The sequence below is a fragment of the Nannobrachium achirus genome, assembly GCF_963921795.1.
Source record: "Nannobrachium achirus genome assembly, chromosome: 10".
Taxonomy (NCBI): Eukaryota; Metazoa; Chordata; class Actinopteri; order Myctophiformes; family Myctophidae; genus Nannobrachium; species Nannobrachium achirus.
In genome coordinates this window covers 56,159,726-56,177,410 of record NC_137819.1, presented here as the reverse complement: position 1 = coordinate 56,177,410, position 17,685 = coordinate 56,159,726, and the positions used below count along the sequence as shown (strand labels likewise).

General features: G+C 41.3%; 1 protein-coding gene across 2 annotated transcripts; it reads right to left on the bottom strand.

Annotated features, from left to right (window-relative positions):
* Window positions 1-9,510: 9,510 nt before the first annotated feature.
* stx12 (syntaxin 12) lies at window positions 9,511-17,579 on the bottom strand. 2 transcript variants are annotated; one of them, XM_080734725.1, is made up of 10 exons: window positions 17,487-17,579; window positions 15,871-16,063; window positions 15,667-15,736; window positions 15,467-15,566; window positions 13,913-14,050; window positions 13,725-13,768; window positions 12,663-12,771; window positions 11,266-11,338; window positions 11,033-11,115; window positions 9,511-10,401 (listed from the first exon to the last, which is right to left on the bottom strand). In XM_080734725.1, exons 2-10 carry the CDS (start codon window positions 15,971-15,973, stop codon window positions 10,309-10,311), a joined length of 813 nt encoding a protein of 270 aa, XP_080590851.1. In that variant the 5' UTR covers window positions 15,974-16,063; window positions 17,487-17,579; the 3' UTR covers window positions 9,511-10,308. The 2 variants fall into 2 exon arrangements, with proteins under 2 accessions (XP_080590851.1, XP_080590852.1); XM_080734726.1 differs by having other exon boundaries at window positions 13,913-14,041.
* Between the last annotated feature and the right edge of the window lie 106 nt (window positions 17,580-17,685).

The window sequence follows — 17,685 nt, the reverse complement described above, 5'->3', positions numbered from 1 at the left end:
AGATCCCCTCATATACTGTCACACCGCGTGCACTGAAGGAATAGTCAGAGACAACAGATACCCACTAGGCCAGGGGTCTTCAACAGGGCGTCCTCAGTTACTACAGGGGGCCACCACATCTTTGTGTGATAAGAACTTTAACCACTTAGCACCCTAGCATCCCTATTCTGAGGAGAACATTAGCTGAAAATAGCAGATCTACTCCATAGATCGGTTTTCGGCAAAGAGGTTTGGTGTAGTGGGGAAAAAAAGACCAGACCAAGCACAGAGTCAAAGGTCAAGTTTACTACTTGAAAGTTTAAATGGTTAAATGGTCTGAAAAGTCACATTACAGGAATCCAACATGCACTAATGGTAGTGCTGTCAAACAAGTCTATGATGATATCTGTGAAATCTATGAAAAAGTTGTCTAATTTTATACAGTATGTTTTGGGTCCCTGCTTCCTCTCTCTCTCTCAGCTCAGGTCCTTGGCATGAAAAAGAAGAAAACCTGTGCAGGGCAACACTCAGGGATACTCTTGACTTGAGTGTAGCCCTGCGTGTGAACACACTCAGGGATAGCTCTTTCAGCTCTGTATCTGTCCTGTGTTTCATCACTGCTGTAATGCCATGACAAATGTTATCTCCCCTGTGGGATCAATAAAGGTCTATCTATGTCAGCAATAACAAGAGTGTCCAGCATGAAGTTCAACCAGTTAAACCCTATAACAACCTACAGTAGAACCCTATGATATATTTGTTTGGTCTATACTAGGAAACCTTGAACCTTAGTCCCCTTCTTTTCCCCTCTACACCAAGTATCTACGCTGAAAAGAGCCGATCTACAAGCTCACAATGTGTTGCAAGAACATTTCCTCCAGAACAGGGATGCAAAGTCTCATGCAGGGACGTGCAGAGAATGTTAGAGAGGAAGGGGCTGAAATTTCTAAAAGGGCCTTGTGAAAATATCGAAAATAGCAAATAGAAAATGGCAGACCTCCAAGCTCACAACGCGTCGCAGTTGGAGGTCGGCTATTCTCGGTGCTTAATACCACACTGAACCAAGCATAATCAAGTCAATAGGCCTACTGGAGAAGTGGCGTAAGGCATGGATCTTTACACAGAGATGGCTATTCTTTCAACATAAGATGCTGCAAGTTCAGGAGAGTTTGGACAAGGCAATTCTCTTGAACGCTGCCTTCAGGTATGGCATGGAAAGAGGGCATTTGTATTTCTTTCACGATAGTAAAACCTGCATTCATGGTCTGGAGAGGGCACTTTTTACAGACGGATAAAAGGGCAGGGGCTCAAGCCCCCTTTGATGTCTATGTGTGTGCACGTGCCTGGTCTCACAGGTACCTACATTATTTGCAAGCCGTCGTGCGACCCTGAGAGCTGTGGACTAGGGGGGATTCAGGGCGTTGGTAGCCTTGTTATGTCTTCAACCAATCTGGTATGCACGCTGATTTTAGCTGTCCAGTCTGTCTACACACTACAGCCTCGCCCACACACACACACACACACACACACACACACACACACACACACACACACACACACACACACACACACACACACACACACACACACACACACACACACACACACACACACACACACACACAGCATCCCAAACATGGCCGACATCTGCAATCCATTGCTCATCTTAATTATCCTGGGGTGAACCTTATGGAAAATGCGACACACGGCATTGGAATGTAAACACAACCCAGAGAGAGGGAACTCCCAGTATAGAATCCATTTTACATTAGCTCCTGTCAGTCATGTGCAGCAAGGGTTGAATCTGAATTGGACAAACCTCTCAGTTTTAACAGTACAGTATGTATCTGCTGTTGTGATTCTGCACATTATGTGATTTCTGTGTTTCTGTTTAGTTTTTTTCATGTTATTATTCCATTTCAGCAATGCGTGTTAAAGTAATGGGAAACATCATGTCCACTTTGTGAAGAGTTAGGTCATAGCTCACAAACACAAGAAATATCATATGTTACCACTAAACTAAAGGTTACAGTGCATGTGTGCATGCACCCGTGGGCAAAACCCTGCGTCATGCAAGCACGCAACACAATTGTTGATTGTGCTATAGGCCTAAAGAGAATCATCTCCGCACCAGCAATAAGCTACTGATTTTTTAAAACGCTGCCAGAATCTTCCCGTCATGCAAGACAAGCAAATCAGTAAGAATGCGTGCAACAAATATCCAAACACTGTGAAGCAATTATGGTGAGTCAAAGGAGCTGCAGAAGCTGCTATCAGAAAATTGGGCCCATGACAGAGACCCAACCTAGTCATATATTTAGTCAGTGATTGAACGTTTTCTTTAAAATGGAAAAGAACAGGTGAGGAAATATAGGTCAGGCCTTCTGGCAATTGACCAAATCCACTTGGATGGATGTGATGAGGTTGCATTGAGACTGCGGTACATTTTTGGCAGGCACACCCTTTCATGAATTGGCTACATTGGAGAACATACGACCCACAGAGGCTTACTAGTAATGTAATAAGTGCTACAGGTTTGCAAAATGTTCATTTCAGTTTCCATAATGAATCTCTTTGTTGCACAGTAAAGCCCATGGGTTAATTTAATCATGGGTGTAAAACAAAAACTGACCCGTAGAGGTTCCCAGGACTTTCCTACACGCTAAGAGATGAAATTACACTTTGTGTATTGTAACTTATGTTTTACATTTTTACATGTATGTAACGTTTTAGTTCCAGACTGTGGGATTGGTGTTGAAATGGGGACAGCAGCTGGATTTCATTCTAGGACAGACTTTTTGCAGAAAGCTGCAGCAGCAGTGGCCCTCACCCCTCCCGTGTTCTACCATGCAGAGGGAACCCTGTGTCTGGCAAGCCACCGCTCTGTTCTGAGTCAACCATATACACCCCTAACCTAACCAGACGGCAAGTGTGTGTGTGTGTGTGTGTGTGTGTGTGTGTGTGTGTGTGTGTGTGTGTGTGTGTGTGTGTGTGTGTGTGGTGTGTGCGTGCGTGTGTGTGTGTTCTGTGTTGGGGAGTAGTGGTAGAAAGTAACTACAATTACTCAAGTACAACTTTCAAATATTTTCACTTTGAGCAATAGAAGGACATGAAGCAATTTAATTGAGGCCCTTTACCAGTTGCAAGTGATGACGAACACATTAATGCATTGTCCAATAATATTACTTTGAAATGGGTCATTTTATAACAATAAAAAGACAGCATTTTGAATGCAGGACTTCTATTTGTAACAGAGTTAGGGGTGGGCGATATGGAAAAATACAATATCACGATATTTTCCCAAGCTGTATCACGATACACGATTTTATCATGATTCTTTTTCACGTTGGTTTTTATGGTTATTTCTCAAGTTATTTGACAAAAACTAGACTCTCTGGGTTCCTTTTGGGAGGTCTAAATTGAAGTATCTAACTCTGACAGTATACAAATGGACCCTTACGGGTCCATTTGGTTTCATTTGTATACTGTCAGAGTTAAGTGGAGACCTTGACATTTTAAAGTTTGAGAACTGATGATTTTGACCAAAATGCAGGTTTAAAATGAATTCTGTAATGAATCTCTGTATTTATTTACAAGGCTCCCTCAATTGTATCACGATACATACGATACCTCTGAAAAGGCATATCGTGGACACACTGTATTGTCTCAACGATAGTTATCACCATCTCGGCCACCCCTAAACAGAGTGTTTCTACATGGTGGTATTGGTACTTATATCAGAGTACTTCTTCCACCACTGCTGCACAGGACACCAAAAACGTGTGCGCTGTGCAAGTCACTTCCAAGACATGTGAGCTCCCACGAGTACTGAACAACTATGTTACACTCTCCTTCTTCGATCTGACTTCTCACGCACACCGACGCTAGACAAAGTCAACAGGATTATCGAAACTGGCAGCTCTAAGTGGCTACCATTAGCTGGTCTGCATGTCGACCAAAGTGGAAAGCCAGGCTAATGTGCAAAGATAACACAACAAATCAAACAACAGATATAGTAGACATTTGTGCGGAACCTCTGTTTCATATTATCACATCTGCAGTGCCAATTCTGGAGTAAGTGATGACAGTTGGTACCAAAGATGCTATATCCATTTCATAAGCTACATCAATATGCAGATGTAGATCTGAAACAGTGAAAGCCGTAGTAGCCTATCTATCCTACTGCTGTGTCGCTTACCGAAAGATACAGATCTTCAAGATCAGTTCTTTTTTAGCAAGCAACACCTTCGTGTGATGGGGTATTAATTTAGCTTTAACCTCCACCTCTCCAGCCCACACAGATTTACAGTTTTCAATCCCACTTGACACGCATCAGCATGTAACCTCAAACAAAGCGAGTGTAAAAACATTACACGACACCTTCATAAAGGCTGAAATGGTTCCCAGACCAGGATGTGACATAATGCAACAGTGCCACTGAGCACTGTGGTAACGCCCGGGCTGGTTCCCCCTCCGCTGTTTGAACACCTTCCCCATATGAAAAGAAAAAAGGGGGTGTAGTAACGTGATATCCATCCTAATTAAAAGGAAACCAAAACGCTGTTCAAATTCCCCTGGATGGGACAGTTGCACTGGGGCCTCCCTTTTGCACCACAACTGAGAGAAAAGGGGGCCCCTCCATTTCCACGTGCGTCAAAACTTCGCGAGCGTGAAGGAGGGGTACACTCACAACAATTGGGTCACATATGTTGCCATAATTGACATACAGCTCTGAGTATTAGGGGTGTAACGATATAGTAACTGAATAGAAAAATCGATTTTAATTTGTAATGATCTACTATATCCTTTGCAAAAGCAAAATATCGTACCGTTTTGGCTTTGTATCGTATCGTTTTACAATGCAGTAATTGGTATTGAATAGTTTTGCAATGCAAATAATTGATTGTATGGAAACTAAGTATTTGTGCCTTGTATTTGGCAATTTTAAGAGGGAAAATTAAAGAGGGGTCCAATTACCTTTCCATTCCATATTGCTACTATTGGTCTATCGATAAATGTGTGTAATCTCTGTGTTCATGTCAAGGTGCAGGTTTGTCTATGTGTTGAAATATAATTTGTTATACTGTATAATATTTGCTAGAGAATCAGAATTTACTTCCATAATAATAGATTTTTTAAACGTTTTACACAGATTTAATTTCTTACTAAATCGATTTTAAAATCATTGAATTGAATCATAATAGTATCGCCATGAATGAACCAATATCGTCCATGTATCGCATCGTTAACCATGTATTGTGATGCGTATCGTTGTTAAAATGTATCGTTACACCCCTACTGAGTATAAACTTTAATGACTTTCAAGGTTGGACGGCTCTGCTCAAGAGACATTGATATATGGGAAGTGAGAGGGGACTTGGACGCCTTTCGCTCTAAAGGGGCCAACACAGTGCAGGAGCACAAGGCCTGTTGCATAACGCTGAACTTCGTAAGTGGTCCAAATGTGTAGGCTATATCTGAAGATGTTAACCCATTTAGAAGGGGTACACATTTTGTGTATCATTATTTTATGCTTTAACTAATTTTGACCCGAAGTGTCTTTTGAATCCTTCTAAGACTTTTTGAAAAACCTATGTTTCTATGTCAGCAATCTGGCTCGCCATCGTCAAAGAAAATGTCCTTTTCACTTAACTGGATCTCAGTTAGTTTGTTCTTGAGACACTACTATGTCAGTGGTTCTCAAACCTTTTCATGTGAAGGACCCCCAAAATGATATGTTTTTGTCCACAGACCCCCCATCTCAAAATATTTAGTTCCAGGGACCACCCAGAAGCAAAATTTGAGTTACAAACGTTCACTTTGAAAATAAATGTATTCAAAGATTTGCACACATTTTCACGACTTTTTTCAAAAATAGCAGATCTACAAGCTCGCAGCGCGGCACTCGGTGCCGCGCTGTGAGCTTGTATATCTGCTATTTTTCACTGGTTAAAGCATTCAATAATTCTAGGCCCATTGCGACTTGGGGGCCTTTTCAGTACTAACTGGCTAGGCTGGAGTGTAGGCTACTGTACCGTTTCATTCCCATCCCTCAACACCCCGTCTTTCACTCCAGGAGATGGCTGAAGGGATTCCCCAGTGGCCCCACTCCATGACCTCCATCATCTGGAATCAATCTACGCAGAAGACCTGTACTCTGCTGTTAAAGGGACAATTAAATCTAATTGTGCAATAAAGAAGTGGATAAATAAAATAACTGCTCACATAGTAAAAGATGCAGGGATGAACACACTCATGAGGAAATATTTGTGTGCGTAGCTTGTGTTCCTGATAAAAGGCCTGTTCTTCAATGACTTAGTCCAGTGGTCCTCAACCTTTTCAGGCCGCAACAGCCAAAATAACCATAGTTTAACTGGGGACCCCCCCCACCCTGACGAGCACTAAGAGTTGAGGAATTACATTTTGTATAACACGGTTGTGAAAACAGCAGATCTACATGCTCACAACGCCTCACAACGCGAGATCATGTAGATCGGCTATTTTCACAATTTCTGCCTCTAGTATTAGACAATTTGGCCAAGGTTTAATTCGTAATTTTAGAGGTATTAAAATGTCCTTAAATTGTCACTTTAGAAATGTGCAGATATCCTCTATACACTTAAACTTTGCTGGTTTGTTTACTGTTGAGTGAGAAAACAATGTTGCGCATTAAGGTAATAATCTGGGGACCCCCCAGAGGGTCCCGACCCACAGGTTGAGAACCACTGACTTAGTCCAAGAGACTGGCGCTATTAGCAGTGGTCATGACAAATCATAATGGCTGCTAATAACATGTGTATCAGGTCACACGTGACGTGTGTAAGGGTCATCCCATGGCTTGGCCAGAGGCAAGGCATTATGCATAGAAATAGATTCAATATGACTTGGTCAGTGTCCACATAGCAAGGAATCTCCAGTTATTCTGGGGGCTGCTGGGCAGACAATTCTAACATTAAGTGAGCATATCAAATTCCATCCTGTGGCCATGTCAAGAAGCTTTTCATATGGTGCCTTATCCAGTAACAGTGTGACTGAAGTGCTGTAAGCCTCATGGAGACTGGAGTCAGTCCTTTCACTTCTAGGCCTAGAATTATTGACTGCTTTAACTGTTGAAAAATAGCAGATATACAAGCTCAGTCCTTTCACTTCTAGGCCTAGAATTATTGACTGCTTTAACTGTTGAAAAATAGCAGATATACAAGCTCACAGGTGCCGCGCTTCGAGCTTGTAGATCTGCTATTTTTGAAAAAGTCGTGAAAATGTGTGCAAATCTTTGAATATATGTATTTTTAGAGCGAACGTTTGTAACTCAGATTTTGCTTCTGGATGGTCCTAGGAACTATAATATTTTGAGATATGAATATTTTTTTACAGGGGTCTTTCACATGAAAAGGTTTGAGAACCACTGACATAGCAGTCTCTCAAGAATAGACTAACTGAGCTCCAGTTAAGTGAAAAGGACCTTCTCTTTGACAATGGCTAGCCAGATTGCTAACATAGAAACATAGGTTTTTCAAAAAGTCTTAGAAGGGTTCAAAAGACACTTATAGAATCGGGTCAAAATTCTAATTTTCAAGATTTTTCAAAAATAGCAGATCTACAAGCTCGCAGCCGCGCTGTGAGCTTGTAGATCTGCTATTTTTTAATAGTTAAAGCATAAAATAATGAGACACAATAATGTGTACCCGCAAGAGCAATGAATGGCAGCAATAGAACAGAACCAGCATACATTATCAGGTACTGCGCCAAACCAATGAACAGGATATAAATGTTGTTCATCAGCAACAGTGCTATAAGGTTTTACTGCTAACAAAGACTTTGGCAGAGCTTTAGACCCATATTGTGTCCTAGGAATTAAAACTACATTTGAAATCACACTTTGCCATGTGAATAGTCTACCAGGACCATGTTTCCAACATCCAAGTTGGAAATAAGACTCACTAAAATGAGCAGTCACTGGGAAATACAAAATCCTCCCAGTTTGAGCTCTGACTCTGACACCTGCTGTTTTATGAATGTTACTGCAGAGCCCATACATAAAACAAGTAGAAAATGAAAGGTCCGCACATTTATTTACGCATACTGAAAAAAGAAACAAACGGCAGATAATCATTTTAAAACTGGTTACATTTTACAGATACTCAGTCCAGAATATTCACGATGGTTTATAATACAGGACTTTGTTTTATATATATTTATATATATACAAAGATGTTTCAATCCATAATGGAAATCATCCCATTCCATTTAACTGCACGTATCACACAAGTACAGTCATCATCCCAAAGCATCGCCACCAGTACAAACATTGGTCCTACTGCTTCAGGGAAATAATAAAAAAAGGAACGCCAAGGATGGAGTGCGTTTTCGCTGCTATGCTAACGCAAGAATACAGCTTTTGCAAAGATGTTGATTCTTTTTCTTATTACATCTAGAGATCACTGTGTTCACAGGCTGACAATACATTTTTTTGTAAAACAATGCTATCGAAACCTCACATTACCTGAGAAATGCAAGGACCAGAAGAATCACATTGTGGCAGTTTATACCTTTCATGTTCTAACGAAGTGTGCTGTACAAGGTAATTAACAAAAACAGAAAATAATTCATTTACAGTCCCTAAAAAGCCAGAGGTGCATTTACACCAACGGTGAGCCTTGTATTGGGTTCATAGTTCATATACAAGTTCCCATTTTTTAAATCATTCATAATGTTACTAGCAATAGTAGTAGTAATAATAATACATTTAATTTAGAAATTGCAATGTTAGTGTTAGTGCAGTAAATAAGACATGGAAACAAATTAAATTAAAGGATAGAAGGCATCTCATATTTCCCCAACTCCTTCCAACATTCTTCATAAGAAATAACAATATAATAATATGAATTTGTCCAGCCACGAATAAAGGCCCATTCCCACTGGGCCAGATAACAGATATCTGGAGATATTTCTCCAGATATTTTTCCATGCAAAGTGGATGGTAGATACAGATACAAAAAATATTTGCCACAGATAAAAGTATCTGTGGCAAATATCTGTGGTAGACTTTTTTTTTATCTGTATCTACCATCCACTTTGCATGGAAAAATATCTGGAGAAATATCTCCAGATATCTGTTATCTGGCCCAGTGGGAATGGGCCTTTACAGCAGAGGCTTTGCTTAAAGGGGAAGACCACCCATTTTCAATATTGAACTATGTCATTAATATAACTTAGAGGAGTTGTGTGGAAATAGAAAAAAAGTTCCCCCCCTTTGTGTTGCCTAGAACTGGAGGATTGATTTTGGGGTTTGTATTGTAAAGTACAATGTGTGATGTCATCAAGTTGTACTTTACAACACAAACGCCAAAATCAATCTTCCAGTTCTAGGCAAAACAGAAGAGCGGGAACTTTTTTTCTATTTCCACACAACTCCTCTAAGGTATATTAATGACATAGTTCAATATTGAAAATGGGTGGTCTTCCCCTTTAAGCTCAGATAGATGTCATTATCCCCCCCTCTCCGACCCCCCACCACCAAACATCCTTCAACCCATGTAGCGCTCTGCTGCCATTAACCACATCCATCAACATGCCACTATACAAGCTCACAATGTGTAACCTCGCCTACCAGGCTTTCTGAGAGAAAGCCTGGTGTTCGTTCACAACAGGCCGTTTGGTTTCCGCCTAAAGCGCGGAAACCACTAGAAGAAGCTGCGTCACTTTGATTTGGTTCCTCCCCGTTTGTTTCCCCAATCCCTATTAAACTGCTCGAGTATCCTAGTGTAGTCTTGCCAGTCGCTAAAAGGTGGACTAAAAGATGCATATACCAAACTTATTTTTCAAAAGCAAAACTACTCCGCATCAAAGAGTTTATTAGGTAGGCTCTGAAAGTTTGTCCTTGAGCGCAGGGGAATATTTTGGGTTAAAACTGAATCCGGTTTGATCTTTCCGGTAAATTGTAGTCCTTTGAGTACTACAACATGACGTTTTGTGGTTTCCGCTCCAGACCGGTTACAAGCCCCGAAAAGTGAAGTGATCCCAGACTACACAATGTGCTGCGATGCCACGCATTGTGAGCTTATAGATCGGCAGTTTGGCCTGTTGGGATATTTTTTTAACATTTCTGAAATGTTTTGAAATCTTTCGGACATTTCGGAAAAACTCTCACCTATGATGACGTGCCAAAAGTAGGGATAGCAGGTTGAAAGTGGTTAATGGATGGCCCTTTTCAAAGATCTTTTCACACTCTTATTACTCTTAATCCCACACAAGCACTTGACTTCAGGAAGGGTGGGGGTGATAAAATAAATATATAGCAGTGTGAGAAAGGATGGATTTGCACTCTCTTCATGTAGATGCTTTCCAGATGATGATGCCAAGTATGGTGAGCACTACGGAGACAACCAGAGCTAAGATGCACATCTTCTTACGTGACTTTTGCTGTGGGATAGAAGTTGAAGTCAGGTAGGTAATGATGCTTAAAGTTATACTATGTAACTTTTTTTTATAAAACATCTTAAAATTGTCCTAACTATTAAATCGCTAAAGTTTTAGACCCCACTCCGTTAATTTCAGCCCCAAAAGCCTTTTCTTTATATGTTTTCTACTTAGCCGTGACAGGGGCGGGATTTCCCGGCAAAATGACGTCATCTGCATCATCCGTATACGTTGTGTATACGTTGGCCAATCACATTGCAGATCATACACACATGATACACTACCGGCCAATCACAGTGCATCTTGCGTCTCTTCAGGAAATAGCTTGCTTCAACAGCTTTGTTTACGCTGGTCTAGAAGTCTAGCCTGTAACTCCCCAACGCCGGTCCGCAGAGGGACACGAGACACCTCCACGGATGCGTGGCGAGGCGGGCGAGCCGGACGCGGTGGTCTGAAGGCCCGGTCCGCGGCGAAAAACGGACAAAAAAAGCAGACGCGACCGCGGTTTGCTATAACGCTACTGACCACTAGTTGAGCAACTTACACAGTATAGCTTTAAGTGTTACTCAAAGGGTACCGACTACTGAGGTGCTAAAACGGGAGGCTTGTCGGCCTTGCACGTTTGTTCACTCACCTGGTAGTGGGCTGCTCTCTGCAGCTGTTCCGTTCCTCGTTCCACGTGCACCTCGGCGTTCTCCACGTTTGCTTCAATGCTGTCTGCAGGACAAGAGAAACGTCAAGGTCATCAGGCTGGCTCCACTTGACTGTTGTAAGGACACCGAGCTTCCATACAAGCATTGAATACAATATATCCTTCCGGAGTCTAAACCTCATATTTTACAAGTTGAAAAATTACAAACGACTCACCGATCATCTCTCCCTGATCGTGAATCATCACTGCCAGGTCCTTGAAGATCTGGTTTACATCCAAGATATCCGACTGAAACAGACCATGAAAACGTACAAGATGTGTGTGAGACAGGGTTTTGGATTTGCACCAAACTCATCAAAAATAGAATGACAGCGACCAAACATTGGTTAGCCGTATTTTTTTGTCCTATGAGTGAGTGTTTAAAGTCAATTTACACTTACTTCATTGCAAGGGTCATGCGATGAAGTGTAAATTGGACGCAACACTCCAACACACAATTTAGAGAAACAAAACCACAGCTTACAATTGGTGGGTTAGGTTGCTGTCATTTTACTAGAGCCTTTTGAAACTCAATCTTATACTAAATGAGAGAATTTTTAGACTGGTGTTTTGTCAGTGCATACAGAGGAAGCTCACTTTTAACCTACTCACAACAGAATGATAGGATCCAGGCTTTAAAATGTGTATAGAAAAGTGAGAGAGATGACAATATTTTGGACTAAGAAAATAAAGTTTGATTCTTAGTAGCCAGTCGACACAAACGTGCAAGCTCCGTTGTGAATAACATCATTCATGAATGTGTTTAGGTCACGTTGATGCCATCCTACACCATTTACATTTCATGGTACTGTACCACCTCACAACAGACACTCAAATGTCACCAAACATATCCAGTCAATTCTGTGTTTTAAAAGCAGATTGGGTGGGCAGATTGGGTGGTCCTCTAAGTTTGGATGATTTTTTTAAATAGTTTTTAACAATATACCTAGCGTCTATCTAAATAGTTGAAGAGAAGTTTAGACTCAAAGAAACAGAGCTTGACCGATGCCACATTTTTGGGAGCAATGCCGATCGGATCCCTATTTCGGAGAGTCGTAGACCACTGATAACTGATGTTTCGACCGATATTTTGTCAAAGTCTAAATTGAAATTTTGTTTTGAGAACTTTGAAAAAATAGCCAATCTACAAGCTCACAATGAGTTGCATTGTAATGAGATTCGTCTGTGTGGGCTGCAGATTTGCTATTGTTGAACAAACCTTCGCCTATAACGACATGCCCAAAGACACTAGATTGAAGGTGATTAAAAATCCGGAAACATTTTGTAAATAAGGTCAAATAATGGCCGATATATTTGCCTGATCAATATGTCGGTCTGGCTCTAAAAAGAAAGAAACTGATATTATCCTAGATAAAGTACTATGTTCTATCCGTCTGTCTTTCAATGTTATATGAGATACTTAAAGTGTGGTTCCTGTGGAAATAAGCCTTGGCTTTCTAGGATCTCCTTTTAGTTGACCTTGTACCAGTGATTTGTACTGTCATGAAACTGTACTTTTTTCTATTGCAAACTTCTAATAAATTCTTCAATCAAAAAAAGAGAAATGAGTCACCTCCAGCTGTCTTATGTTTGTCTCTCTCTCCTTGATGAGCTCCAGGTCTTCCTCTGTTATGGCGGCTTCCTCCATCTGGGTGGTCGTGGTCTGACCCCAGTCATCTTGACTTCACACACAAACCATGAAAAGTTCAAACACATGGACACAGGACGGACGCTTGGAGTAGTGTGAGTGACATTAGGTTTGGGAGTTGGTTACAGTAGCAGGGTGAAACCGAGTCATAGATTCATCAACTTACAGAAAATGTATTGAATAACATTTTAGCAGTCAAATGTGGCTTAGTGAGGTATAAATGTAATTTTGCATTTACTGCTTAAAGAAAACGCAAGATGATGCTTGTCTTTGTCCCATATTATAAAATGAAATCGTTGTCAGCTGGGGTTCACATGAGCATTTTGTACTTTATTACCATATTATTATGGTCCCAATTAAAGGAGCACTTAACCTCAACCTTTTCTTTATATACAGTAATTGTTCCTCTTCATATAGAGTAATTGTTCCTGACTAACGCTCCTTATAGATAGCACACAATTTCTGTCTACTAACTCTGTGTCTAATTGGTGGGCTGTGGACTGTTCCAGAAACCTGCCTACCAGCATGGACATCATCTATGAGGATTTCAAGCTAGTATAAACTAAACCATTTCTCTTCCTGGAATGTTGGCAAAAAAATTGTTCTTGCATTAATTAGAGATACATAAATATTTGTTTGAAACGTCCACATCTAAACGTAGACGATGTCACTGATAGGTGGGTTTCTAAACTGGGCAAAGCCCTCCACTGAGACACAGAATGATTAGACAGGAACACTAGAATGCTCTTCCTAAAACCCAGTCGCCTTGGGCGTCTATCCGGCGGAACGGTATGCCTGGTATTCCTAAACGCAACCGTGGTAAACTATGCCTAATCGGTTAAACCTAACCTTATTCCTAACCTTAACCTCAGTAAAACGGTGCCAAAACCTAACCCCTTTCCTGATCTTAACCTCGGTAAAACTATGCTTAACCCTAAAGTTATATAACCTTAACCTCAGTAAAACAATGAATGATGCTGAACTTACTTGTCAAAGGACACAAGCTGTTCATCGTGAGCGCCATCTTCAGCCTGAAAGAGAAAGATCAGCCCAATGTGCATTAAGATAAAGCCTTGATGACCAAAATGGTCCGGGAATCTGAATTTCTGTTAGAATCATTAGTCCACTCTTTCGTGGATCGAAGGGTCAAGACACCTTCATGTAAAAAAACGTACCGAGAGGCGGGAGCCGGCTCTCGCTCGGGCGACAGTCTCCTTCTCTTTGTCTGCTGCGTGGCGCTGCACGGCCTGGAAGTTGTTGAGCGCTGCAGAGAAGTCATTCATGAGACGTTCCCTCTGGAGCTTCTGTTGTCTCTGCAGGTCAGAGGAGAGTTGAGGGGGTTGAGGTCAGGAGGAGACACAAGAATAAGATGGGCAGAAAATGAGAGGGAAAGGGGGAATGAGAAAAAGAGGGGAAATATCAGCTGGGATATCATCAGCTCCCGTTTGTTTCACAATGTGTTGTCAGCTTGACAATCTCTTCAGTAGCCGTAGTTGGAGGCCAATCTATGATGTTAAGGTAGTACTATGATGTCAGCAATGTTTGTCTCTGTCTGTCTATATTGGTACCTGTTGATGAAGAGGCACAAAGTACTTGGAGACCAGTCTATGACATCAGTACTATCACATCAGTAATATAAAGGCAGTACTGAGTGAATTTCGTCATTTTAGTGCAAGGCCACTTGGCCTTTGGTGTTGTCCATTGTTTGAGGGCACAAAGGCCAAATGCCAGGTCGAAAGGCCATCAAATAAAACACGATTTTAGTCCATTGAAATAATTAATTGAATGTAAGGGTTAAGGATGATTTTAAATTCAATGTAGACTATCTGCTGTGAAATAAATTATGCTATTTACAATCTGATCCATGCTCAGCCCTGTGCCAATCAATGTCTGGATTGGTTTAAAAATGGAGACTCAACAAAAGACACTACATGACAAGAAAGAGACACTGGTGTCTATATATTGATAAGACAGAGACAGAGGAGAAGGTGCTACAGTCAGCTGGGGCATTAAGGCCACTGTGGCCTCAGGTCATGCCATTGGTTTGAGGGGCTCAAGGCCAAACTGAGGGGCAACGGCAGCCATGGCTTTCATGGCCTCCATGAAATTGCTGCCCCGCCTGGTCCTAGCGTTACCCAGGTCATTGGGTGGTATAGGTAGTTCAATGCCGGCCTATGATGTCAGTCTCAGCACCATGACAATGTGGAGTCATGCATTATAGATACAGTTGTCACACTGGGTCAGGTGGAGATACAGTATGCCCTGCACTGAGTGCAGGAACCTCTAGTTAGTGTCTTTGTTGCTCATTGTGCCATATCTTTTCTGTATGTAATGGCCTCTGTGATTTTATTATGCCTCTGTGAGCCTGGTGGATGGGAAGATGGGTTGTACAGTATTCTGATTATTAACCCTTTGTGTACAGTTGAGGAGAGAGGGCAAGGTCCAACAGCTAATCAAACAAGATGTTTGAATGAATTGCTTAAGTTTAAAAATTAACATAATCGTGGACATAAATTCAATAATCAAACCTCGAATCTAAATTGTGCAGGCCTAATGATAGTTTATTGTGGAACCAAAAATATGATACATAATATATTGTGCAGCCCTAGTTATTACAACACAGCTAACTCAGAGTCAAATTACAATTTGATTAGAGTTAACACAGAGGATTTGACTGTATACTGGGCCGGCTGGTATATTCCTGGACATGGTTAAATGCAAACACATACCTGTTCAGAGGATGATAAAGGCAAAGGAATGGAGCCTAAGTCTTTCAGGTGCTTATTTGTTTCTTTTGCAAGTTGGTTGGTATAGTGTTGTATCTGCTGCCTGTGAGATTACAAACAGGAGTGAAAGGAGCTTGAGGTTGTACAGAAGGAAGAGCGACACAAAACAGTGTGCAATGATAACAAGACGTGTTGACACTTACAGTCGGTCCTGAAGTTCGCTATTATCCTGTCTGGTCCCCACTTGGTTCACAATAGACTTGATCTGAGCAGCTGTTAGGAAATAAATCAATAAACCAACATAGGTGAGACTGAATTGATGTACAAACACAACACAGCGACAGATAGTCAAGACAAAGCGCTACTGTACAGTATAAGGAGAAATTGGGTTGAGGAAATACACATACTATTCTGTGTAATCTTTTGGATGTTGGAACTGCATGTCTGAATGAGAGTGTTGAAGTCCCGCGGCACCGCTGCGCGGTAGCTTTCTGTGTTTCCGTAGGACATGGCTGGTGGAAGGGTTTGCGAGCCTTGGATTGGAGAGTCGGGGTCTTAGATGAAGGCGGACGTCTGGAGAGGCTTGACCTGAAGACAATGCTGTGGAACGTAAAATATTGTTAGGATAGGAGACAGATCCCGATCAAAGGCCATACTTGACCTGTGATGAACTAAAACATGCAAAACATGTGAAGGCCGCAGAATCACTGAGGCCTAAGCTTGGCACAGCACACCTGTCTTCAACCTCTCAAATGTTTAATGTCTCCCCATTCCCTCCACTGCCCACAACCAATTCAAAGCACTGGTGATGATGAAGATGATGTTCAAGGGCAAGGTACTCCCTTACCTTCATGACATGATCCACCCTACAGACCCTTCCCCACACAGCTAACACAGGCCTCCTCCCTTCCTACATTTGCTCCTCCCTTCCCTACGTCACCCTGGCCATTCCATCACTCCAAGCATGCTACTACTCCCTCCTGTCTCCAAAGCTATGGAATGCCCTCCCGGTCAGACTGGTGACTTCCCTTCACTCCCCATTTTCTATCGCAGTCTAAAAGATTACCTCTTCCAACTCCCTAGTCCTAGCATTGTTTATTCTCTAAATGACTTCTTTTGATAGATGCTAGTTATACTATGTAGGTAACAGTACATGTTGGTTATTAAGAGTTATTCACATATGTATGTAGTTTAGAGTTTTGCTTGAACACAAATGCTAAAAATGTTATTCAGATAACATGTTGTACTTGTTAGGTTTCTTTTCCTGGTATCCTGACCAGTTACTTTTAGAACAACAGATGCCATCTACAGATTAAATTAAGGTGCTTGCAATTGCAACTTGGTTTACCAAAGTTTTATCTATACACTTATGTGATCAAATCATTTACCCTGTCGTTTATTTACTAGAAACTAGGGTTCATATAACATCTACTGATTTACTTTGCAAGTCCTCGACTCCCCCTGCATAATAATTACTCAGAACTAGCTACAAAGTAATACACACATAGCAATGCAAACAGCTAAGTATGAACTAACTAACAAACGACTGTAGTGTTACAGACAGTTCTTCAACTATAACTTGCTGGTTAAAAAGGGGCAGAGAAAGTAAATTACCTAACTACCAAAGCCCGGCGGGTACGTGTCACTGACTTATTACCTCTATGGTCAGCATTGGTCACTGATAACGTCGAACCTTTCAACCTAATTAAATAATGTTAGCTCATGCTAGCTTGGCAACATCGTACTGCCAACAAGGCATTGGTTATCTGTCCAGATAGCAGTTAGATAGTTGTCAACGGACAGATAATCAATGCCTTGTTGTGAGCTGTGTGACGGTACAATGCAAGAATGACAAGGATCACATCTGATAGCTAACGGTTTTAGCGATTAGCTTCGAGCTGTACTGTACAGGATAATGTCAGTCAGAATTAGATGGTAAACAGTTACTCATAGGGTAAAAACAAATGTCATAGCAACAGCTTCCACTAAACGTATGATGGATGTGACAAAGGAAAATACTTGCCTATTCGTCTGTTTAAATGAAAATTCCGTCTTCAGTTCCTGTTGTTCCCTATGGTTGTTCCTCCACCCCACTGAGAAAAATGCTAGACTTCCTAGTCTGACGTCATCACGCAAAGTCACGTGACTGAAAAACATCATAATAAAAATACTACTCTAATAAAATAACCTGCAAATGTGAAACAGTACATTATACTGTACAT